This window comes from Oryza glaberrima, chromosome 8, assembly GCF_000147395.1.
Source record: "Oryza glaberrima chromosome 8, OglaRS2, whole genome shotgun sequence".
NCBI classification, from domain to species: domain Eukaryota; kingdom Viridiplantae; phylum Streptophyta; class Magnoliopsida; order Poales; family Poaceae; genus Oryza; species Oryza glaberrima.
The window spans coordinates 4921225-4946620 of NC_068333.1; the positions used below are offsets into that span (position 1 = coordinate 4921225).

A 25396-nucleotide genomic window follows, 5' to 3' on the forward strand; every position below is an offset into this window, starting at 1 on the left:
ATCTAACATTTTTGAAGTAGCGTCTATCTAAAATGTTTCCGTACCATTAAGAGCTCCTTTGAATCATAGCATTGGAAAAATGGAGTAATAGAAAAAAACACAGAATAGGAATCCAAGTGTAGTAAAATAGAGAATTGTAAAAACATAGGAAAACACACATGGAAGCGTATGAGAGAGATAGATCCAAAGGAAATTTTCCAAGAGATTTGAGCTTTTACTAAGTTTTCTCTAAAATCTATATACAATGAGCCATTTCATATGAATTTTTAGAGGTGAAAACGGTCGGAAATGGTCACAAACGGTATCATTATTTTATTATTTTTTAAAACAGACAAAAATGGTTGGGAAATTTCCATATTCACCAATGCCAAGCAGACAGAAATTGGAAAAACTAAATTTTAAAAAGGTAACCATCAGTAAAAATATTATTATCATATTAATTTTACGGAAACGATATCGATAAATTTCATATGATTCGGAAAGCTTAAATCTTTTAATCAAATGACCATATAGCAAAAATTTCTATAAAATCTGAATCCTATAAAATTCATACATAAAATACTTTAATTTAAAGGGGCGCTAAGCAATTTGAAAAACGCGCTAACAAAGATGGAGATAAAATTTGTACGAGCGAAAAGAACTACGGATTACAACTGCTGATGGGCTCCCATTTGCTAGAGAGAGAAAGTCACTATCCAAAAAAGCATATATAGAGAGAGAGAGAGAGAGAGAGAGACTCATAGGGGAGGAGACCGGCAGAGGAGTAAAAGTCAACCATTGGCTACACACCCACACCCCACTATAGCTGGATGATTCGCGGAGCTCACCAACGTCGCCACGCCCTCTCGCCGACCTCCTCCTCCTCTTGCCTCCTCCGCTGAGGCAGCCAGTGCGTGCGCCGCGCGGGCAGCGTCGGCATTAGAGGGGTGGTGGCGGGCGGCGCGCCGACGGAGACGCCAGGTGATTCTTCTTGATTTGAGAGGGTGTGGTTGGGTTTCTATTTCTTGGCATCCGCGAATTTTTAGTTAGTGGGATGAGAAAAGGGGTGACCTAGTTGGTTCGAGATCGAATCTTTTTATATAGCATCTCGGTGGAAGAATGCGGGTCTCTCTGTTTGTTGCTGCGGGGATGATCTCTGACGACCACCATTGATGCTGATGCAGTCCTCTGTTTGTTCGAGAATCTGTGTTTGAGGCTGCCTGGCTTTGTGATTCGGATTGAATTCGCCTCCCTTCGGGGTTTCGTTTCTTGGGTTCTCGCCGCAGAATTTGTCGGCCTCAGGGGGAAAAAAAGGGTTTGAAGTGATCTTGATTCTTGAATCATTATTGTGTGCTGTTTTGCCATTTTTGCTGAATTTTTGGTCGGTGATTGTTCTGCAAACGCTCAAGTTGCGTAGGAGCTGGAATGCTGGATGTATAAAATGATTTTTCACCTTAGAAACATGATTAGTGGATTAGTAGCATGCAGTATGAACCATTTAACTCGGTGTTTCCCCCCTGATTGAGTAATTGCCTGAAACGAATGGGAGTACTTCTTGCAATGTTAAGGAAAAAAAAAACTGTAACTTTCAGAAAAAAAACTCACTCTGTATTTTCAGTACATGGGTCTGATAAGATTCAGATTAGTACAGAGTTATTAATGGATAAGTAACAGGAAGTATGAACCATTTAACTCGGTGTTCTCCCCCTGATTGAGTGATTGCCTGAAATGAATGGAGTACTTCTTGCAATGTTAAGAGAAAAAGAAAGAAACTGCAACTTTCAGAAAAGCTCACTCTGTATTTTCGGTATATGGGTCTGATAAGATTCAGATTAGTACAACGTGTGCTTTGATGAGAAATATACACATTTGTTCGGTATGGATCTGAAGGAGTGCCCACCTTGTGCCTGTCAACTGGATCCAATCCCCTTTGACTTTGAAATAGATATAAATTTTGCCAGCTGTGGCAATTGCTGGAATTGATTTGTAAATTGCTCCCTTTGTTTGGCTGCCACGCAGGGTGTGGAGGAGGGTCTGACCCTTCACTTGGTGGTGTGATGTCGGTTGGGTGCGCCGATGAATTGCATTGACTGGTTTCACCATTATGTTTTTTTCCCTGTACTCCACTGGACATGCTTTATTGCAGTAAACTAGTGATGCAGCAAGTTGATTAGATAGTGTAGAACTCACTAACTAAAGAATTTTATATTACTAATGCTGATGCCAGTTTCTTATTGTGTGGTCAACCAATTTGTTTTCATGGTCAAGTGGTACTGGTAAACGGACATACATTTGTTTACACAACAATGGTTGTGTGACATGAGACTACTTATTACAGTAACTCTGAGTCTCTGACTGGTTGTTCCTCATCACAAAAAAAAAAAAAAAAAAAAAACCGTTTTGATGTTCCTCTTTCTTCTGCAGATATTCAGCAGAAGGCGCTTCCTCTGTTTGATTTGCAAAAATGGCTTGCTGCTTTATGTTTGGGAACGATACAAAACAAACTAGTGAAGGTGAACAAGGTGGGCATGTCTTCATTTAGTTCTATAGTCTCTTCTGTATACAGAATGCTCCTCATTCTGATACATTTGTTGACTTGCAACTTGTTTCTGGCGGTTTCAGGAGAAAAAGCGGTCAGGATTTTTTCTTACAATGAGCTGAGAAGAGCTACACATGATTTTAGTGGGGCGAACAAGATTGGTGAGGGCGGCTTCGGTTCTGTGTTCAGGGTAATGTACCAAAGCCTTTGGTCGCTTCAACTAAGTCTAATATCCATTCTATATTACATCGACCTCACTTGCTTAAAATTCATTTTGGTTGATCAGGGAAGGCTCAGAGATGGGACAATAGTTGCAGTAAAGGTGCTCTCTGCTACTTCAAGGCAAGGCGTCCGTGAGTTCATTAATGAACTGACAGCAATTTCCGATGTGATGCATGAAAACCTAATTACGTTAGTCGGCTGCTGTGCTGAAGGGTCTCATAGGATCCTTGTATACAATTATCTTGAGAACAACAGCCTTCAACATACACTACTAGGTAAAATACTGGTCTACCTAGTCTGTCCTTGCTTAATCAAGACACTCTTTAACAGTAACCTCACTCACATGGCAATGCAGGGTCAGGCCGTAGCAACATCCAATTCAATTGGAGAGCTCGTGTCAAAATCACTGTAGGTGTTGCCCGTGGGCTTGCATTTCTTCACGAAGAAGTTCGTCCTCACATAATACACCGGGACATAAAGGCAAGCAATATTCTTCTCGACAAGGATATCACCCCCAAAATATCTGATTTTGGGTTGGCCAGGCTCCTCCCACCAAATGCGACTCATGTGAGCACCCGAGTTGCAGGAACAATGTAAGTTTAACCGTGTTTAGGGGGTCTTTTGGAAATTCCTGCGTAGATATTCCCCATGTTGTCTTACTCTGTCCTTTTATTTTATCAGAGGGTACCTAGCTCCTGAATATGCACTCAGAGGACAAGTGACTAAGAAGTCAGATATCTACAGTTTCGGTGTTTTGATCTTGGAAATTGTCAGCGGCAGATGCAACTATAATTCTAGGTTGCCTTATGAAGAACAATTTCTGCTTGAGAGGGTAAGCTCTACCATAATACCATACTAAAGAATACTGATAATTATTATGTTTATGCATTGACGTCCGGACTCCAGACTAACCTGTAAAGGTTTGCCGGTGCTCTTGCAGACATGGACATGTTATGAGCAAGGGCATTTAGAGGAGATTATAGATGCAGATATAGAAGATGATGTGGATGTCGAGGAGGCATGCCGGTTCTTGAAGGTTGGACTACTATGCACTCAAGATGCGATGAAACTCCGTCCCAACATGATCAACATCGTCCGGATGCTGACCGGAGAGAAGGATGTCAACACAGAAAGGATCACCAAGCCCTCTGTTGTTGGTGACCTGGGAGACCTGAGAGGTAGCAGCCAGCAGAGACCAAGTGATCCACAGTCTCTCCTGATGAGATCCTTTGCCACCACTGACCCATCCACATCATCAGACACGACTACACGATCATCGCTATGAAAAGAAAAAAAAAAGAACTTTGTATCAACCAACTTATTCCATTTGTAAATTGTTATGCTAGATAGAGAAAGAGGCTGTTATGATGCACAGGCCAGAGATGTAATTTGATCTTCCTTATCTGAAAAGATGAGAGGTTTGTGCTGGGCTGATGGATGCCGCAGTGGTGAAAATTTGGCATTTTTCTATATCTATGGAAATGCCACAGCCAATAGCGATTTTGCATTATTCTTTTTTTTTTGTTCTTTTGTTCTTTCATCATATGTAAACTAGTCAAATGCCATGTACTGTACTGGAATATAACTAGTCAAAACGCACTCGTGTGTGCGCGTAATATTCGTGGCACCAGGCATCAGGTGCTTCCCATAGTAGTTTCTATGTGTTATAATATGTGAAACAGAATTGACTAACATTTTCCATCAGTGCTACTTTGGCTCTCACTTGTACTCCCTCCGTCCAAAATAAACCCAATCTTGATGAGGATGGGATATTACCTAGGATAACGAATTTGTTCAGATTCATTGTCATAGGTTATGTCCCATCCTTACCAAGGTTGGGTTTTTTTTTTGGACGAAGGAGTAGCGTTTAAGGGGAAAAAAAGGAGTGTAGACAGACTAAGATAAGTCAAAATGTGGCCTTCAATGCTAAGTAGTTTGACAAACAAAAAGCAAAGCAAAAGGATAGCACGTAAAACAGCTTTCACATTGCAGTGCTAGAAGATGACTTTTCAGGAATTATTGAAATGTCAAAAGTGTGACCTCTCGAGAGGAATTTGACCCTACCCACCAAACCAGAGGCCAGGGCATATATGAGGCAGGAGACGCGAATTGGAAGAGCAATTTAACACAGTTTTGTCTTTTTCGGAAACTTTAAATTCAAAATATGTAATTAAAAAAAAATCTTTTTTCTGTGTGTTCTTCTGGATCTTTATCTCCATATACAGTCCAAATCTAGGATTCTAAACGCAATCCTTAGATCAAATATTGAATTCAATTGCACATTCCAAATCAATCTCCAATCTGAAATTCTGTAAAGTTCTAAATTCCCTGTTCTTCTTGTTGGGCTGAATCTTTTCCCAAGCCAAGCAGCCCATCCATCCTTTTTTTAAAAAAAAAAATTGCTTTCCAGCCAGAGGCCCACTGCCTTTTTCCTGGCCCAGCCCAAGCCTAGGAAAATTGGAATTGGAACAGTGTTCAATAATTTATATTTTATACTCCCTCCGGTTTCATTTTAATTGACGCTTTGGACAATGACACGCTCTACAAGATATATCTTTGACCTTATTTTTCTATTATAATATATACAATAAATAAATGCATGTTTACTTTTATTATAGTGTTTTGAAAGACAAATCTATATATGTTTTTCTAGTTTCTTTAAACTAAATATTTTTAAAGTTATTGATGGTCAAAGTTATAAAAGATTAATCTCAATCTTGTCCAAAACGTCAATTAATATAGAACCAGAGGGAGTACATATTTTGGGTAAATGATCCATGAAATGGTTGCATTAGAAACTAATGTGAGTTTGACGCATCCCATTTGATATCTTTGTATCCAAGAATCAACAAATTCTATTCCGCATTTTTGGCAAAATCTTTCATCTTCGTTTTCAGCTCCGCTCGTTCGAGAATTTCCACAAGCACAAAATCTGCTTTTTATGGGTCCAAAGATTCTTTCGCAAAACAATCCATCTTTTTCTCGTTTATCGGTTTTAAAATGAAAAGTGGAGGGCCTTGTGACTTTGCCAACGACTTACCCATTAGGTTGCGTTTAGTGTTTTGTTAGTCCAAGCCTTTATTTGTTGAGGGGAAACAAGACCAATTTGAAGTTGTTGGTGTTTATATTGGTCAATCATAAAATATAAATAAGAAAAGAATTTATATTTATTCCGATCAGACTTTTTCCCTATTAACCTCGAAGTTCTTCTGAGATACAAGGAAATGATTCAGTTCTAGAGCCAAAGATCGTATGATAACTGTGATTGAAGATTATTCTGTACACTGTCACACTATTTTCAGATTATATGTAGCAGTTAAGGTTGAGAAGAATTCAACTTGATTAACTTATCAGTACAATGGATAATGTTGATGCAACCAACATAACTACTTCTACAACAAGTTGCATGAATAAATCATTGTTAGCAAGTTTATATAGTTACTTGAAAAGTTGGCAATCATAGAAACCTGAATGTTTAAGTGGCAACTTGGAGTAAACAAATACTCTTGGACAATCACATCCTTTTCGAGGGAATGTTTACGACATTAATCTACTACTTCAGTAATCTGATGGAGCCATCTGAACAACTCTAGAATGGATCAAAAACTATGGTATGGATCAAAACAAGAGTATTTTTTCTAGGTCATGCAACTAGAGAGCCCTGGCAACTTGCAGGTAGTTTATCAGGAAAGAATGTTCAGAGAAGCATCGTTAGCCTGAAGATCATTTCAGGCAACAGGAACAGTTAGAAATCATGTAAAATTCAGGCTTGCAAATCGTCATGGTGGGTCACTGAAATGTGCAGGTTGACAAAACAGATGATGAGCACTCAAGAACACTCCCAAGAACACACAGCTTGAATTCGATGACTTGAAGGTTGTCAAACATAAACCTTCTGCAGGCACATGGTGCACCATAATTTTGTGGCTGCAGAGTTAGTGTGCTGTTGCAATGAACCTGAATTAAAATCAGAGTATGTAATTTTAAAAAAGTGATTCTTTTGGTGTTACATGGATCTTAATCTTAGTCCAGTTCAAATCTAAAATTCTAATCCCAATCCTCAAAACAAATATAAAGTTCAATTATACATCCCACACCAATCTCTAATCTGAAATTCAGTAAAATTATAAATTCCCTGTTCTTTTTCCTAGGCCAAATCTTTTCCCCAGCCAAACAGACCATACATTATTATTAGCTTGTTTGCACTAAAGGCCCACAACAAATGGTCAAGCCCACAAAAAATGGAAATGGAACAGTAAATGGAAGTCAAATGGTGTTGAATGGTTTATCCACACAATGCCTGTCTCTGAAATCTTCATTCATCTGCAATGACAAATACATCTAGAGAGTAAAGAGAAAGGGATAACCCTTTTCTGCAATCCTATGTACAGATTCTACACCAAGCCCTTTTCACTACTCTACTGTGTATGTCACACCCCTAATCAAATTTTCCAATCAAATACAAAATGTATGCACAGCTACTACTCCAGCAGAGGAAAGAATATGTCACCTCTTTACAAGTTATTTGCCACACTGCATTCAGTAGTAATCGCTATCTAGCAAGTAGCAACAGAAACATCATCAATATCAATATCAAGATCAAGATCATTATTGGGGGTTCCACATCTGTGACAGGCCACTCTCCTGTCCCCAATCTGGGGAGAGCTCCAGCTTTGCAGTGTTGCTGTTGTGCAGTACCCTGATGGCCTTCTTCTCTGCAGAGGTGTCCATGGCCAGCAGGTCCCCAAAGCTGATGGAGCCCTTCATTGGCAATGCCGGCAGGCCGGAGAAGCAGGACACTTGCTCGTAGCTCCCGACCATCGATGGCGTCGTCATCGGTGCGCTATCGAAGGCGATGTAGGCATCGATGAGGGGTGGGAGCGAAGGCGTGGCAGGCAGGTCTAGCTCATTGGGCAGTGTGACGGCCTCTTCAGATGATGGGCTTGGAATTGTTTGTCTGGTCTTGTAGAACACCCTGCATAGCACCCAGTCCTCCTGTATTTTGTTTTCGTGTAATTAGGTGATGTTCATGTTTAACATGGTATTAAGTGCAAATGATCTATGAAAGGTTAAAATTGTAATAAGTAATAACTGTAACTGAACATTATTCTGTAGAGAATCAAATCATTTTCAGGTCATATGTAGTGGTTAAGGACAAGAAGACTTCAAATTTCATTAACTTATTAGCACGATGGATAATGCTGATGCAACCAACATAACAGACTCTGCAGCAAGTTGCATGAGGAAATCATTGTTGGCAAGTTATATAGTTGCTTGCTGAGTTAGCAATCATGGAAGCCTGAATGTTTTAAGTGTCAACTTGGAGTAAACAACCACGATAAGACAGTCAAATCCTTTTGGAGGGAATGTTTATGACATTAATCTAGCTCAGTAATCTGATGGAGCCAGCTGAACAACTATGGACTGGATCAAAAGAAGACTAAACTTTTTGTAGGGTCATCCAACTAAAACTAGAGCCCTGGCAACTTGCAGCTAGTTTATCAGGAAAGAATGTTGAGAGAAGCATCGAGTTAGCCTGAAAACGAACAGTTAGAGACCATATTGTTACAAAATTCAGGCTTTGCCAATTGCCATGGTAGGTGACGGCAACACGCATATGATGACACAACAGATGATGATGAGCTCACTGGAGGTATCAACATGACAATAAAAAAAGTCTAATTTTTTCCCCTAAAAGCTGATTTTTTTTTTCTATTTGTAACAGAGCTTTCTAAACATGTATAATCTGACAGTGAGACAGGTATTCTCACTGTAGCAAACAGAAACATCTACAGCAACCAATCAATCTTTTCATTTCCCCCTATCTTTTAATAAAGTTCATGACAGTTTGTGAAAACAAAACAGAAAAAAGAAAAGAAACTCAGCATCATCTTTTTTCCCCTAAAAGCTGTTTTTTTTTCTATTTTTAACAGAGCTTTCTGAACATGTATAATCTGACAGTGAATTCTTTGACAGGCATTCTCACTGTAGCAAACAGAAACATCTACAGCAACCAATCAATCTTTTCATTTCCCCCTATCTTTTAATAAAATTCATGACAGTGTGTGAAAACAAAACAGAAAAAGAAAAGAAACTCAGCATCATTTTTTTTCCCTAAAAGCTGATTTTTCCCCCTATTTGTAACAGAGCTTTCTGAACATGTATAATCTGACAGTGAGTTCTTTGACAGGTATTCTAACTGTAGCAAACAGCAACCAATCTTTTCATTTCCCCCCTATCTTTTTAATAAAACTCAGCATCATCTTTTTTTCTTCAGTAAAAAAAAAAAGAAAAATCAGCATCAATCTTCTTCCTCCGAACATGAACACGAAAACGGCGTGCTCTGATCTTGTCGGATCCACGCAATCCGAACGAAGAACAACAACAAAAAAAAAAAAAGAAAAACAGAAGAAGAGAGAAGAAGAAATTCAGAATCTGTCTTCACCTTGAGGTGGAGAGGCTGCGGTTCGAGCCGGAACTCGTGCATGACCCACTCGGTCTTGCGGCCCTTGGGGGCGCGGCCGCGGTAGAAGACGAGCGTCTTGCGCATGCCGACGGCGGCGGCGGCGGCGGAGGAGGAGGGCTCGCCGGAGGAGATGGAGGAGCGGCGGGTGATGGAGCGGTCCTTGCCGGTGGCCTTCCAGTAGCCGGAGCGGGTGGCGCGGTTGGTGCGGTGGCCGGTGGCGTACTTGCGGTCGCGGAGGCTGAAGAAGTACCACTCCTTGCCTCCCACGCACGCCGCGTCTGCAAACAATGGCGGCAGAGAATTGAAAGATCGATTGGAAAAGACAAGAGAAGATGATCATGAACAGATCAGACGAAGATCGAATTGGGAAGAGGAGATGATTGAACAGCTCGGTGTCGTGGTGTAGTTGGTTATCACGTCAGTCTAACACCACTGAAGGTCTCCGGTTCGAGTCCGGGCGACGCCATTTTATTTTTTGTTTCATTGAAGTATAAATCTTCGTGTTATGTTTTATTCCATCTTTTTCATCAAAATCTGAATCCGTGTTTATGTTTTATTCATCATTTTCATTTTTAATTTATCTCTTCTTATGTTTTGTTCCATCTTTTTCATCAAAATCTGAATCTGTGTTTATGTTTTATTCATCATTTTCATTTTTAATTTATCTCTTCTCTTCAATTCAAAATATATGATTTTATTCATCATTTCATTTTTCTTTTATCTCGTATCTTCAATTCAAAATATATGATTTTATTCATCATTTTCAATTTTTTATCTCTTCTCTTCAATTTAAAATACATGAGAAATTCTTTTCTGTTACAATTTTATCATCTTTTTTCATCAAAATCTGTGAGAGGCCACTTTTGTGTTACCTTTTTCATCATTTTCTTCAAAACCTGTGAGAAGCCACTCTGCTTCACTTTGATGGAAATTCTTCTTTATTTCCAACTTTTGAAGATAAAAAACTAAATCTTACAATTTTTTGCCATCTTTTTCTTCGGAAAGAGTCCATCTCTTTTTTTTCTTCAAAATGAAAAATGTCGTGAAGGAAAAGATTCCATTTCCCAGAAAGAAGCTAGATAAACAACACGAACCAAACAAACACCACCAATAATTACCCCCAAAAACCTAAGAACAGGGACCAATCAACAATACCAATAATGGAATTTAAATCTTCTTTCTCGAAACGAATCAACCAACAACATCCCAACACAAGAAAATATTCCTTCCCCCCCTCTTTCTTTCTCCAAGAGAATCAATAATCAATCGATCGATCAAAACGCATATAAGCATATACAAACCTGGAAGGTCCCATGGCTCGCACTTGTTGAGGTCGACGTCGACGATGGCGACGCCGCCGCCGCCGCCGTACACCCCTCCTCCCCGGCCGCCGGCGGCGAGCTTGTGCAGGAGGTAGTCCAGCACCAGCTCGTCGTCCCTCGGGTGGAACCTGAACCCCGGCGGCATTCTCGCCTCCACCATGCCTATGAAACTCATCTCCTCCTCCACCTCAATCACACCAAGAAGAAGAAGAAGAAGAAGAAGAAGAAGAAGAAGAAGAGAGAATAGCAAGCTAATGGCGAGCTCGGCGGCTACGCGTGGTAGCGGTATTAATACTACTCTCGCCGGTCAACTAGAGCTAGAGGCTAGTATATAGCAATAGCAACTGATGGGTTTTTCATGGATAATATGCAACTTGCCGGGTTTAATTTGGGAGTGTGCTTACGGATTAAGGATTTGGATGTGAGCTAATTATATGCTACTAGTACGATTCTGTTGCTGAATATATAAACCGGTCTAAATGGTTTTCAATATATATTGCTTGTTGTTTCAGGGTTGCATTGCATTGCATGAGCTGGAGCTGTTAATTAGTAGCTATAGCTCAGTCAGGTCAGAATGGAATGTGCGTATGTCACAATCCATTTTTATATTTTACATGATGGTAATTAATAATATGTCCTAATCATTAATGACTATGATATAGTACTCCCTCTGTACTAAAATATAACAACTTTAGCCTTTAGGATTTGTTTTAAAATATAACAATTTCTCCACCAACATTCTATTCTCAACCAATCACAACCCTCCACCATTCAATTTCCTCACCAATCTCCACTTCTCAACCAATGATAATCTTCCACAATTTTTTTTTACATACTTTCTTAGTAACCGTGTCTAACTCTAATACTTATATTTTAGGACGGAGGTAGTACATATTTTCCTCTTTTTCTCTAAAGATATATAATTCATCTGCCCTAAAAATATAACAACAATTTAAAATTCAAAATTTGTTCTAAAATAACACCTTAGTTAATACTTGCAAAAGGTAAAGCAAAGATCAAAATAAATTCCATTATTAAAAAACTTGTACTATTAAACTACCCACGCTACCGCATGGTTATATTATAGCCCTAATTAATCTGGATCTATACCTCACTCATCCCAACAAGGCAACCAATTTGTTTTACTACTCTTCTTACTATTGGTGTCAAAGATTAAAATTTACTACTACCTCCATCCTAAAATATATATATCAGATGGGACACATATATACAAGTATTACGAATCTTGCTAAGGAGTCTGTCTTAGTCTGAATTTACAGTATTAGAATATGTTCTCTCTAATTCTATATTCTTATATTTCGGCGGGGAGAGAGTATATTTTAGAACGGACAGAGAGTACAAGATTCCATATTATCATTACAATTTTGGCTACTAATGCGTGAGGGCCGCAACACATGCATGCATATAAATTGGTCAAGCTATGGCCTATAGCTACATTAAGATTAGATTTGGGTGGAAGAATAGTAAGCATAGATCGGTTAGCTGAAGGGGTGTGTGATCGATGGAGCTGGCCATAATTAATAAAGAGCTAGTCAATCTATATAGTATAAAATTTCAAATATTCTGATAAGGAACAATTAATTGTTCTAAATCATCCTTCGAAATGAATATATATTCTCGTAAAAAAATGAAGATATATATTTTATTCACATTATGACCTTTCAAGCTCGAGGGGAGTTGAATTGTACATTATCCTCACGTGTCCACGCACAAGTTTGAGTACACTTGTACTTGACGACTTTGGACGCCTATGTCTTCTTTTTTTATTCTAATAAATGAACTACCAAGTTCTTATTTTTTTTCTACATGATTATTTATTAATTTACACAATTATATTATTTTTACTATATTAATAATCAAGATGAAAAAACAACATATTTCAATTCCTCACATACATACCAATTAATATATTTCGGTTTCTAGCTGATAAGCCAAAAAAATGTTATATATAAGCTAAAAAAATAATTTGTGAACAAAAATCTTATATTTATTTTATGTAATTTAAAAGTCAATGCTTAAAAATAAACTAAGCTAAAAAAGATTCCAAAATCAACTCAAAAAATTAGTTTTAATATTTAGATTTTGGACGCGACTTACAAGCTGAAAAGCAAATGACAGAAAGTGCTGGTGAATACTAAATATAGTAAGAAATAAAGAGAAGTAACAAAAGAAGATAAAGTCACCAGCTAGGAATGAAGTAAACTGCGCTATACCTGTTCTTGTCAAAATTAGGTAGTGTTGGCCAGATCAAACAGATGGAGCCTTATGCGTACGTGGAGATGCATGCATCTTCACCGATCGTAAAACCACCTAATTAAAAGTTGAAATTGAAATAGTATGGATATACTCAGTCACACCTTAAATTTTCTTTTAGGAGAATTCCAGAGCTTTCATTAACCTATAGGAGAGAACAATATAATTAGTACATGACTACATGAGAACCAGCCTACGAGAGACAATTGAATGATTCAAGAAAGCTGTATACTCTCATCCAACCAGCCTAGTATAGACCAACTAAAATAGCTATAAACCAACTAAAATAGCTGCCTTGGCACAGCAAGGGGTCAACTACAATTAATCAACTGAACTAAATTTGAGGTGGTTGTATATGTACATGAATAGATAAATTCAAACTAGTTAAGCTGCAATTGGGATCTACATATATATAGATACTTATATGTATATGTAGCAAATTTGTACTGAAAATCCTGCGGCATGCAGATGCAGATTGATATGCATGCATAGTAATTAACTAATTATTGATATGTACAATGTTGTAAACTATTACATACACCATCTGTTTTTAATAAACTATACGCCGTTGATTTTCACACATACATTTCACCATTCATCTCATTAAAAAATTTACATAATTATTGTTTATTTCGTTGTGGTCCGTTTTACTATATATAAAGACACTTTTATGACTTGTGCATTTTTTATTTGTACAAAACTTTAAAACTTTAAATAAAACAAATGATTAAACATATATATGTCTAAATGTTAACAGCATCGTATATGGGAAAACTGAGGGAGCACATTCCAGGCAAAGAAAATTATTCAATACTCCCTCCAGTTTCATTTTAATTGACGTTTTGGACAATGACACGGTCTACAAAATATACCTTTGACCTTATTTTTCTATTATAATATATACAATAAATAAATGCACGTTAAATTTTATTATAGTGTTTTGAAAGACAAATCTATATGTTGTTCTATTTTCTTTAAACTAAATACTTTTGAAGTTATTAATGGTCAAAGTTATAAAAGTTTGATCTCAATCTTATTCAAAACGTCAATTATTATGGAACTGGAGGGAGTACTACTTTGTATATATATATATACGCAATGCGTATGTATGCGTACATGTGTAGCATACGCTTGTTTGGGGAGCGTGCCGTGCCGTGCCGTGCCGTCCGGAATACGGTATTTAATCGTCGTCGTCGTCTCTCTCTCTCTCTCTCTCGGATCATATCAGTATTCAGTTCAGTTCAGTTCGCTGCAAGCCTCTCTCTTTATCATGCCATTAGATCAACTCGGCCCAACTGCTCGATATCGATATATCCATCGGAAATTCGATCGGAACGATACATATATATATCATCAATAATTTTAAGCAGCAAAAATGTTTGCGGCAGAGGTTAATTTGGACGTCATAGTAGTGCAAAAGATAGGGGAAAAAGACATGCATGTTGTGCATTATTGATAGGGCTGAATTTATACCGCACGTACCACATTTATTGAGGTGGATATTAATTTAAATTGGTGGCACAATTTTCTGGTCTTAATTAAATAGGTCGTTATATATATATGGAGCATGTCGACAAACAAGTAATAAATTGTTATAGTCAAATTTGTCGCCAAATGAAATGACAGAAAATTTTCTATGGTTGGTGTGGAACTTGTTGATATATATCCCTTTTCAGACACTCGAGAAATGCCATTATCTCTCTCTCCATTACACTATTTGCATCCTTGTCCCTTTGCCGCTCCACTAAGTCAAAAGTTGGTTATTGACCGTCAATTAATAAAAACACCAAGAATCATGTAAAGATCTAAAAATAAATGAAAGTATCATTTATTCTTTTTTTTAAAAAAAAGTATGACAACTATATCATAAAACGCGTGTTCCATGTGGAAATATTCTCCTTAATTAGCCATGCAACCTCTGGTGGACAAGTTCTCCCATCGCCTCCCTCCGTAGAACGGTAGAAGGGTCAGCTCACCAACTTAGCCGGCTGTTCTGTGCTGTGCTTATACAGTCTCTATTTCGATCCATGTCTCCATGGCAATCGTACTACCAACCTGGGTCATCAAGTCAATTGATAAGAAGCGCCACGCTTTCCTGTGGTCGGGGACGGATTCGGTTTAGGGTGAGCGTTGCCTTGTGTCTTAGACAAATGTTTGCCGCTCTAAAGTCGTCGGTAGCCTGGGCATCTCGGACTTGCGGACGGCGGGTTTCACTCTCCGCCTGCGCTGGCTCTGGCTTCAGCGCTCCGTCCACCCCTACTAGGCCGACCTCAAGGCCCCCCTTGAGTGGACCGTCTCTGACATGTTCGTGGCCTCCACCTTTCTCGTGCTGGGTGACGACGAGTCGACCCTCTTCGATCTGGTTGGACCAGTGGATTCAGGGCCGCTCTGTGACCTCCCTGGCTCTAGATCTCATCCTAGTGGTGTCCCCTCGCCTTTGGGCAACGCACACGGTAGCCTCCGCTCTTGTTGACAACTCCTGGGTGGGCCACATCCGTGGCGCCCTCACAGTACCCGTCATCTCCCAATTTCTGGTAGTATGGGATGCGGTGCAACTCGTCCATCTCTCTCTGGGCACTGGGGATTGTATTGTCTGGCGCTAGACAAGCGACCAGCATTACTGCCCTGCCTTACCTTACCACACCTTCTTCGTGGGGCATCACTTTTTCCCTTGCGTCGATCTGCTTTGGCAGGCTAAGGGCCCTGTCAAGTGCAAGCTTTTCCTTAGGCTTGCGTTCCAGCAGCGTTGCTGGACGGCATATCTTTTGCATAAACGCGGCATTGACAGACACTTGGCTTGCCTCTTCTGCACTCAGGAGCTTGAAACAACGAGCTACATCCTACTCGACTGTGTATTCGCTCGCCAAGTCTAGTATTGCATCCTATCTCCCCCTCCCATGGCGATTCTCTATAGGTTTGGTGGCTGGCAACTAGAGTTTGCCTGCTTGCGAATCTTCGCAAGGGCTTCGACTTGTTGGTCCTTCTGGTGTTCTGGTAACTTTGGAAAGAGCGGAACGCCAGGGTTTTCGATTCTTTCTTTCGTTGATCTCAATAGTTCTGGGGTTCATCCACAAGGAGGGTCCTCTCTCTACTCTCTCGCTGGTGCCGCCTCGTTTCTGTTGGGAGTATGTATGATTAAGCCATCCAATTAATTACCACTTCTGTTCTAACATACATATGCCAATAAAAGAGAGATCACCAGGAATTATGCATTATTAGCTGGTCAGCACTCACAGAAGTCTAATCGCGCACATAATAATTAATTAAATTAAATTCTTCTTTCCAAAGCTTTAATTAGCTTCAACATTGATCCCCACTACTCGATCGATCGACGACGTACTCATCTTATCTCGCAAGATAAACGACGGCGACGGCGACACCGGCCGGAAACTGACCGCCGGCCGGCCGGCCCTCTCTTCACGTGGCATGTCACGTGCCCGCCGGGCGACGTGTTGCCGCCGCGGCCGCCCGATCGGCCGCCGACGGCCGGGACATCGACGGCCGGTCGCCGTCGAGGGCCCCGGCAATGCTGGTGCTGAGATTATTAAATACTGGACGAAAGGGGCCTCGTCTTTTATCTGAAACCAACTCCTAGTGCTTATTGGCTCCCATTATTGGCTGCACTTGCACATGAGATGAGATGAGATGAGATGAAAGATGATGAGATGAGCAGATGTGAGACATCGACGAGATGGGACAAGACAGATCGATATGGATGGTTGGATGGATGGATGGAGATGCTATCTTAATTTTACCTACAGCTTTCTTATTGGCTTATTAGCCGTAGTTAAAATTTAAATTTAGGAAATTATTATTGGAGTTGATTTTGAGAGTTTTTTTTATTATAGTTTATTTTTCAATATTAACTTTTAATTCGCTAACAACACATGTATAAAAGTTTTTTGTCTAAATATTTTTTTTGTTAATTGCGACATTTTTTTTCCATGGCTTGTTAGTCGTAGAGCAAATGATGGATTGTAGCTACTCCTTTATCCCAAAATATAAGTATTTCTTTTTTATTGTTGTTTAGCAAAATACAAAGATTAAGAAAAAAAACCTCTCTTTCAGTCGCCTCAATGGTCGAATTTTGAATTGCTTAGATTCCATTCCCAAGTACCCGATTGTCCAAAAATATATGAATTTCTATGCATTAATAAAATAAATGCCAAAAATACTTTGTGGTACAAATTATGAGTTGTAGAAATATTTATATTTTAGTACAGGGGAGTAACCATGTACTATTGGAAATAAAGGCCTTGTTACGGTGTTGCTACTCGAGCTTAATTATCAGATAATTAAAGTGTGTGTTAAGGATTTACTCGTGGGTACGGCCGGGATCAAGGCTAGTGGGTGTGGTGTGTGCGTATGTGTCTTTCGTGTAATCTAAAAGACAAAAGAATATATATTCACGTATATATTTGGATCTACTCCAAACATTAGCTCAATGTTTGATTGAATGACACATAAATCTCATGCATGCATATTGGATAAAAAAAGTTACGCACATACATATAATTATTTCCATATACATGCTAAATGGCGAAATTTTAGAAAGGTCACAAAATTCTAATGTAGTATCAGGTTGTAAGGAGTTAATGTAGGTAATTGGAAGAGTAAAGTACACGACCGGTCTTTAAAGTTGGAGCGAGTTGTCACTTAGGTTCATGATGTTATAAAACCGGCCCCGAAATCATATCGGAAACCAAACGTGGAAGAAACACCATAGAAGATCCAAACACGATGACGACACCGAGGCACGATATTTGATAACGGAGTTCAGCCGAGGCCTACATCTCCGGGGCACCGATTATGGGTGCTCCTCCCCGATCCAGTATATTACAGCGTATCAGAGTTACAACGACTCACGGCAGGTCGCCGCCGGCAGCCGCTCCCTCTCGCTATGCTATGTCGTCATGCGGTTACAACAGGCACGCCCCTCTATTTATGAGAGATCCTAGGACAGAGTCCGACTCTTACTCTAGTCCTATACCTAGTATAACTCCAAGTCCTAAACTGTAACGGACTATGTACACATATTCGACACACATGATCTTGAAAAATCGACATTAAGATCCGTGATCTTGTTTAAGTGACTCATTGAGGTCTAAAGGACCTCTAACCGGGTTGACTGGCTTACGTGGCCGTCCAGAGTGGTAGCATATTTGCATTTTGCCCCTGCATCCGATCCAACCCTTCTTCCCCAACTCTTCTTTCATTGTGATTTCTATGGTTTGCGGTTGCACGGGCAATTGGGGTGTCAGTGGAGACGCGACGGCGGCAGTGACGATGACAATGATGATGAGGAGGGAGGCGGGTACAGCGGCGGGTTGGCGAGCATGCGCAAAGAGGGTGAAGGGCGGCGACCAGGGGGAGAAAGGCAAGGGATGGCGGCCAGCCCTTCTCGCCGTTGCTTGTGGCGGCCGCAGCGGGACCTGCAAGCACTGGGCGGGCCACCTCGAGTACTCGGAGTTGGCCGAGTCGAGGTCGCCCCAGGCGAAGGGGAGCGGGAAGGGCGAGAAGGGTAGTGGCGGCGGCTGGCCTGCAGAGTGGGGCGGCGGGCGGCTTCTAGGATTTTGGAGGGTTCGACTTGCGGTGGCAAGGGCGAGATGGTGTCGGAGAGGGTGAAGGGGACGATGAAGGGGTTCGACGCCACCAACGGGTTCGGACAACGGCGGCGAGGACCTCTTCGTCCACTAGTCCTCCCTCAAGTTAGACGACTATCGGAGCCAATGATTAGCCCGGTCAGAGGTCCTTTGGATCTTAATGAGTCACTTAAATAAGATCATGGATCCTAATGTTGATTTTTCAAGATCATATACCTAAGTGACGGCTCGCTCTAACTTTAAAGACCAGCCATGTACTTTACTCTAATTAGAAATTAGTTACTAGTACTAATCCTACTTGGTTTGACTAGTTGTTACTAGTACTACTAATTGTACTTTGTCTCACTAGTTAGCTAGATATCATTGCAGCCATGCAAGTATATATGCATGCATGATGATGGTGAAAAAAGCATGCAGCAATTGTTTGTTGGGTTCTGATGATTAGGTGCACTGCATGCATGCCTAGTCGTTGTCGGAACAATTCCACCGAGTTCGATGCTTTACATACTTAATTCATGTACTGCATGTATATGATTCTCTGAAAGGATGAGATTATATGGGAATAATGGATATGTATTGGAGTATCGCTTTCATCTGACATCTGCATTATTCCAATCGGTTAGTAAAAAAAGGCTAATTAATTAACTAATAAACTGGTAATAATACATATATGAACTTCTCTTTCCCTTTCGATACTGCTAAAATATATTTTGAGGGTGAGACGACGTACGGATGCTTGCATGAACAGTAGGCAGATCTTGACATGACAAATATCTTGTCTTAATGTTGCTACTATTGGAGATTATTGTGCAGATAACAGATGTTGACACAGTATCAGACTAAACAAAAAAACTACCACTACATAATTAATTAGCTACATTAAATTACCTTGAAAACAATGGGGAGTTCATTCTTCCAGCTGAAAACCCAGCAATTAAATAAACTAGCTAGAACGAGACAGGTTTAGTATGCCAATTGTGCTAGCTAGTTGCTTGCTAAATTAAGAGCTGGTCAAAGTCAGCAGTTGATCAGAGATCACATACTAGTAGCTGGGAAAGTAGGTCTAGCTAGGTACTCTCCCCGGTTTCATTTTAATTGACGTTTTGGACAATGACACGGTCTACAAAAATATATCTTTGACCTTATTTTCCTATTATAATATATACAATAAATAAATGCATGTTTACTTTTATTATAGTGCTTTAAAAGACAAATCTATATATGTTGTCATAATTTTTTTAAACTAAATATTTTTAAAATTATTAATGGTTAAAGTTATAAAAGTTTGACCTCAACTTTGTCTAAAACGTCAATTATTATAATCAGAGGGAGTACATACTAACCATCACAAGTTGATGTGTCCACTTGAACAAACTCGTGTCATTATATATGCCTCGATCTAACACTGTCAAACAAACGTAAGCAAAAATTCCGATCCATCAGAATTGTATTCTTTTCCCTCCATTTGATCAACACTTGATCAAATAACGTCTTGATGTGATCTTAAATTACATGCAAATTTGACACTGTCAGGAAGTAGTCAATATGTGCTTGTTGGCACCTAGTTATCCATTTAATCCATGCATGCATGAATTAATGTAATTAAGATGGATGCAACATGCATAGTGGATGACAGATTAATTAACTTGACACTTGGCAGCAATGAGGCAATGCATAAATCAGCATCAGCAGCTGTGATTGCATGGGTCGATCTTATGATCAGTCTTGCAAGGAAAGTGTTGGAATTAATGAATGGGCCTTAGCCCACTCGAAGATTAATTCTTTGGAAAATCACAAAAGCCCACCTCATGGGATGGCATGCATGTGGAGTTTAGTACCACCTTGCTTATTCTAGGAGAAGGGGACCTCCTTAAAAGGGAGGATGCCTTCCTAGCCATTTGAAGCATGTGTGGTGGAGAGAAGAGGGGAAACACACGCGCGCGCTCGCTCGCCTCGCCTCGCCGGACCGGGCAGGCGGCGCGCGTGCACGACGTACGCGTCGAATGGTTCGAAAAATTGGCTTCTCACCCTTGCGCAGATGCAGCCTCCTTTTGCAGTTTTGTTTTGCTGCAAATTCGGATTCGTTTTTGTTTTGGAAACGTTCCGAAAAATCCGGTGTGTGCAAACGGCATGGAGTCCGGATAAGTTACGCGCGACTTATCCGGTTCGGTTACGCGCAGTAGAGATCGTGCGGGCGCCCTGATCAAGCGACCCTTCTCTATATAAATCGACCCGCCGTCTTCACGCAACACACGCGAAATCAATCTAGGGTTTGCCTCCTACTCTGTACTGCGCCGTCGCTCGTAGACTACTCCATCTCGCTCGCCGGCGTGCACCGGCGATCGGGAGAGCAGGTCTCCGGAACCTCTGTCTTCGACGTCCTGCACCGGGAGAAGACGGCAATAAGGTTTTTGGGAAGCGCTTCGCGCGACTGCTCCCTGTTCGTTCGCGACGGCTCGTCTTCCTCTTCGCTCGCGTGTTTCGTGCCTTCGTAGACGCCTGCGAAAAGTTTCGACCAAGCAGCCGGTCTTTCCGTCACCTCGGTACGTGTTCAATATGTTGCGCATATTTGATCTGTTCATGTTATACTGTGTAGTTTACATGTGTAGATCTAATGATGCGTTTATGGTAGTTTTCATCTGTAATGTCATGATTTATTTATGGAATAGATTAAATCATTATATGCCTATAATCTCAACAATCCAAAAACCTTATTATAGGCACTGTGATTTTACTATGGCTGGTTTTGCCGATGCACTGAGGCCGGATAAATTCACCGGTGTGCATTTTAAGAGATGGCAGATCAGGGTCACTCTGTGGCTGACAGCTATGAAATGCTTCTGGGTGAGTACTGGCAAACCTGAAGGAATTCTTACTGCTGAACAGCAGAAACAATTCGAGGAAGCCACTACTCTCTTTGTGGGATGCATTCTTAGCGTTCTTGGCGATCGTCTGGTCGAGGTGTATATGCATATGACCGACGCTAAGGAGTTGCGGGATGCACTGAATACTAAATTCGGTGCTACTGATGCTAGCAATGATCTGTATATCATGGAGCAGTTTCATGACTACAAGATGGCTGACAACCGTTCTGTAGTCGAACAGGCTCATGAGATACAAACCATGGCTAAGGAACTCGAACTCCTTAAGTGTGTCTTACCCGACAAATTTGTGGCCGGGTGCATTATTGCGAAATTACCTCCATCTTGGAGAAGTTTCGGTACTGCACTCAAACACAAGAGACAGGAATACTCCGTTGAGGGGTTGATAGCATCTCTTGATGTTGAGGAGAAAGCTCGGGAAAAGGATGCCGCGTCTAAGGGCGATGGTGGGCAGTCTAGTGCCAATGTTGTGCACAAGGCCCAGAACAAGAGCAAGGGGAAATACAAAGCTCAGCAGACTACCAACTTCAAGAAGCAGAAGAAGAACAACAACAATCCTAATCAGGATGAGAGGACTTGCTTTGTGTGTGGTCAAGTTGGTCATCTGGCTAGGAAGTGTCCACAGCGCAAGGGGATGAAGGCACCTGCAGGGCAGACTTCTAAGTCTGCTAATGTGACTATTGGCAACACTGGAGATGGAAGCGGGTATGGTAATTTACCTACTGTTTTTTCAGTTAATCAGTCTACTAATTGGTGGGTTGACACTGGGGCCAATGTACATGTTTGTGCTGACATCTCATTGTTTTCTTCTTATCAGGTCGCACGGGGTTCCACCGTCCTAATGGGGAATGGGTCACATGCTTCTGTTCATGGTGTTGGCACGGTAGATCTGAAGTTTACTTCGGGAAAGATCGTGCAGCTGAAGAACGTGCAGCATGTCCCTTCTATCGACAGGAATCTTGTTAGTGGCTCCCGTCTGACTAGAGACGGATTTAAGTTGGTTTTTGAGTCTAATAAAGTAGTCGTGTCTAAACATGGATATTTTATTGGTAAAGGCTATGAGTGCGGAGGCCTGTTCCGCTTTTCCCTTTCTGATTTCTGCACTAAGTCTGTGAACCATATTTGTGGCAGTGTGGATGATGAGGCTAATGTTTGGCACTCACGTTTATGTCATATTAATTTTGGTTTGATGTCTCGGCTTTCCAGCATGTGTTTAATTCCTAAGTTTTCCGTTGTCAAAGGTTCTAAGTGCCATAGTTGTGTGCAATCAAAGCAACCTCGCAAGCCTCACAAGGCTGCCGAGGAGAGAAACTTGGCACCACTAGAACTCCTACATTCAGATCTTTGTGAAATGAATGGGGTGTTGACGAAGGGTGGAAAACGATATTTCATGACGTTGATTGATGATGCTACTAGATTTTGCTATGTGTACTTGTTGAAAACGAAAGACGAGGCTCTAGACTATTTTAAAACTTATAAGGCAGAAGTTGAAAATCAACTTGACAGAAAGATAAAAAGGCTTAGATCTGATCGTGGTGGAGAGTTTTTCTCGAACGAGTTTGACTTATTCTGTGAGGAACATGGCATCATACATGAGAGGACGTCTCCCTATTCTCCCGAGTCTAATGGGATTGCTGAAAGGAAGAACCGCACACTGACTGACTTGGTGAATGCCATGTTGGACACCGCGGGACTGCCTAAGGCATGGTGGGGGGAGGCATTGTTGACCTCAAATCATGTGTTAAACAGAGTTCCTAACAGAAATAAGGACAAAACACCATATGAGATATGGATTGGGAGAAAACCATCACTTTCTTATTTGCGCACATGGGGGTGCTTGGCGAAAGTCAATGTACCAATAACGAAGAAGCGCAAACTTGGACCTAAGACTGTGGACTGTGTCTTTCTGGGATATGCTTATCATAGCATTGCCTATAGATTTTTAATAGTTAAATCCGAGGTACCGGACATGCATGTTGGTACAATTATGGAGTCTCGTGATGTTACCTTCTTTGAGAGCTCTTTCCCAATGAAGGATACATATAGTGGTTCGAACCAACCCTCTGAAATAATTCCCAGTTCAATCACACCACCAGAACAAACTGAACATACACATGAACATGTCTCTGAGGAGGATGTCAGTGAAGCTCCTCGAAGGAGTAAGAGACAAAGGACGGCTAAGTCTTTTGGTGATGATTTCACTGTGTACCTCGTGGATGACACTCCTAAGTCAATTTCAGAAGCATATGCATCTCCTGATGCAGACTACTGGAAGGAGGCTGTCCGTAGTGAAATGGATTCCATTATCGCTAACGGGACTTGGGAGGTGACAGAGCGACCCTATGGGTGTAAACCTGTGGGGTGCAAGTGGGTGTTCAAGAAGAAGCTTAGGCCTGACGGTACTATTGAAAAGTACAAGGCTCGGCTTGTTGCTAAGGGCTATACTCAGAAAGAAGGCGAAGATTTCTTTGACACTTACTCACCTGTTGCTAGATTGACCACAATTCGTGTGCTACTTTCCCTAGCAGCCTTACATGGTCTTCTCGTTCATCAAATGGACGTTAAGACAGCTTTTCTTAATGGAGAGCTGGATGAGGAGATCTATATGGATCAACCTGATGGGTTTGTAGTTGAAGGTCAAGAAGGCAAAGTGTGCAAATTGTTGAAGTCTTTGTATGGTCTGAAACAAGCTCCTAAACAATGGCACGAGAAATTTGACAAAACATTGACATCTGCAGGCTTTGCAGTCAATGAGGCAGATAAATGTGTGTACTATCGCCATGGTGGGGGTGAGGGAGTTATTTTGTGCTTGTATGTTGACGACATACTGATATTTGGGACAAACCTTGATGTGATAAATGAGGTTAAATCATTCTTGTCTCAAAATTTTGATATGAAGGATTTGGGAGTAGCTGATGTTATCTTAAACATTAAGCTAATTAGAGGTGAGAATGGGATTACACTCTTGCAGTCCCATTATGTGGAGAAGATTTTGAATCGCTTTGGCTACATTGATAGTAAGCCTTCTCCAACACCTTATGATCCTAGCTTGTTGCTTCGCAAGAACAAGAGAATTGCTAGGAATCAACTGGAATACTCCCAAATTATTGGCTCGTTGATGTACCTGGCTAGTGCAACTAGGCCTGATATCTCCTTTGCTGTGAGCAAGTTGAGCCGATTTACCTCTAATCCGGGAGATGATCACTGGCGTGCGCTTGAGCGAGTAATGCGCTATCTGAAAGGTATTGTGGAATTGGGGCTTCACTATACTGGGTATCCTGCGGTACTGGAGGGTTATAGTGATTCTAACTGGATCTCTGATGTGGATGAGATCAAAGCCACTGGTGGATATATCTTCACACTGGGTGGTGGTGCTGTTTCATGGAGGTCTTGCAAACAGACCATTTTGACGAGGTCAACCATGGAAGCAGAGCTGACGGCACTGGATACTGCTACTGTTGAGGCAGAATGGCTGCGTGATCTACTAATGGATCTGCCTATTGTTGAAAAACCGATGCCGGCTATCCTTATGAACTGTGACAATCAAACGGTAATTGTCAAAGTGAATAGTTCTAAGGATAATATGAAATCGTCTAGACATGTGAAAAGACGATTGAAATCTGTCAGGAAATTAAGAAACTCCGGAGTTATAACGTTGGATTACATCCAAACAGCGAGAAACCTGGCAGATCCCTTCACGAAGGGACTATCACGAAATGTGATAGACAATGCATCGAAGGAGATGGGTTTGAGACCTATGTGAGTTATACTATGGTGGTAACCGAGTCTATGTGATCGGAGATCCCGTGAATTAGATCCTGGGAAGAACAAATCATTAGTAAACTAGAGGAGAGTACCAATATATACCCTCTCCAAGTGAAGATGCATGTACTCTCGTGAGCTGCAAGGCAGGTTGGCTATGCCTTAATGAGTTCTGTTGGCTTTAATTAGCGAAGATGTTGTCCTGCAGAACATTCTTGAAAGAACTCACCTTTGTGAGCTTGACTGTTGGTCGCAGTCTATGAAGATCTTGGGTGAATCTTCTAGGAAGCTTACTAAAGACCTAGGAGTATGACTTATACGCTCCAACCGAGGGGTAGTCTACAGAC

General features: G+C 40.9%; 2 protein-coding genes and 1 non-coding gene across 5 annotated transcripts; 2 read left to right on the top strand and 1 right to left on the bottom strand.

The window, feature by feature from the left end:
- The first annotated feature begins 729 nt into the window (after window positions 1–729).
- Window positions 730–4195, top strand: LOC127781347 (cold-responsive protein kinase 1-like). 3 transcript variants are annotated; one of them, XM_052308291.1, is made up of 8 exons: window positions 730–960; window positions 1999–2047; window positions 2404–2501; window positions 2602–2708; window positions 2805–3015; window positions 3096–3333; window positions 3422–3572; window positions 3681–4195. In XM_052308291.1, the coding sequence occupies exons 3-8, from the start codon at window positions 2444–2446 to the stop codon at window positions 4023–4025; spliced, it is 1110 nt and encodes a 369-aa protein (XP_052164251.1). In that variant the 5' UTR covers window positions 730–960; window positions 1999–2047; window positions 2404–2443; the 3' UTR covers window positions 4026–4195. The 3 variants fall into 3 exon arrangements, with proteins under 3 accessions (XP_052164251.1, XP_052164250.1, XP_052164252.1); XM_052308290.1 differs by lacking the exon at window positions 1999–2047; XM_052308292.1 differs by lacking the exons at window positions 730–960; window positions 1999–2047 and adding an exon at window positions 2066–2316.
- A 2829-nt stretch (window positions 4196–7024) lies between these two features.
- LOC127781277 (NAC domain-containing protein 21/22-like) lies at window positions 7025–10938 on the bottom strand. Its single transcript, XM_052308211.1, has 3 exons — window positions 10508–10938; window positions 9186–9484; window positions 7025–7735 (listed from the first exon to the last, which is right to left on the bottom strand). Exons 1-3 carry the CDS (start codon window positions 10701–10703, stop codon window positions 7349–7351), a joined length of 882 nt encoding a protein of 293 aa, XP_052164171.1. The 5' UTR covers window positions 10704–10938; the 3' UTR covers window positions 7025–7348.
- TRNAV-AAC (transfer RNA valine (anticodon AAC)) lies at window positions 9598–9672 on the top strand. The gene has a single exon. It is a non-coding gene; the product is annotated as a tRNA-Val (tRNA).
- Window positions 10939–25396: the final 14458 nt, after the last annotated feature.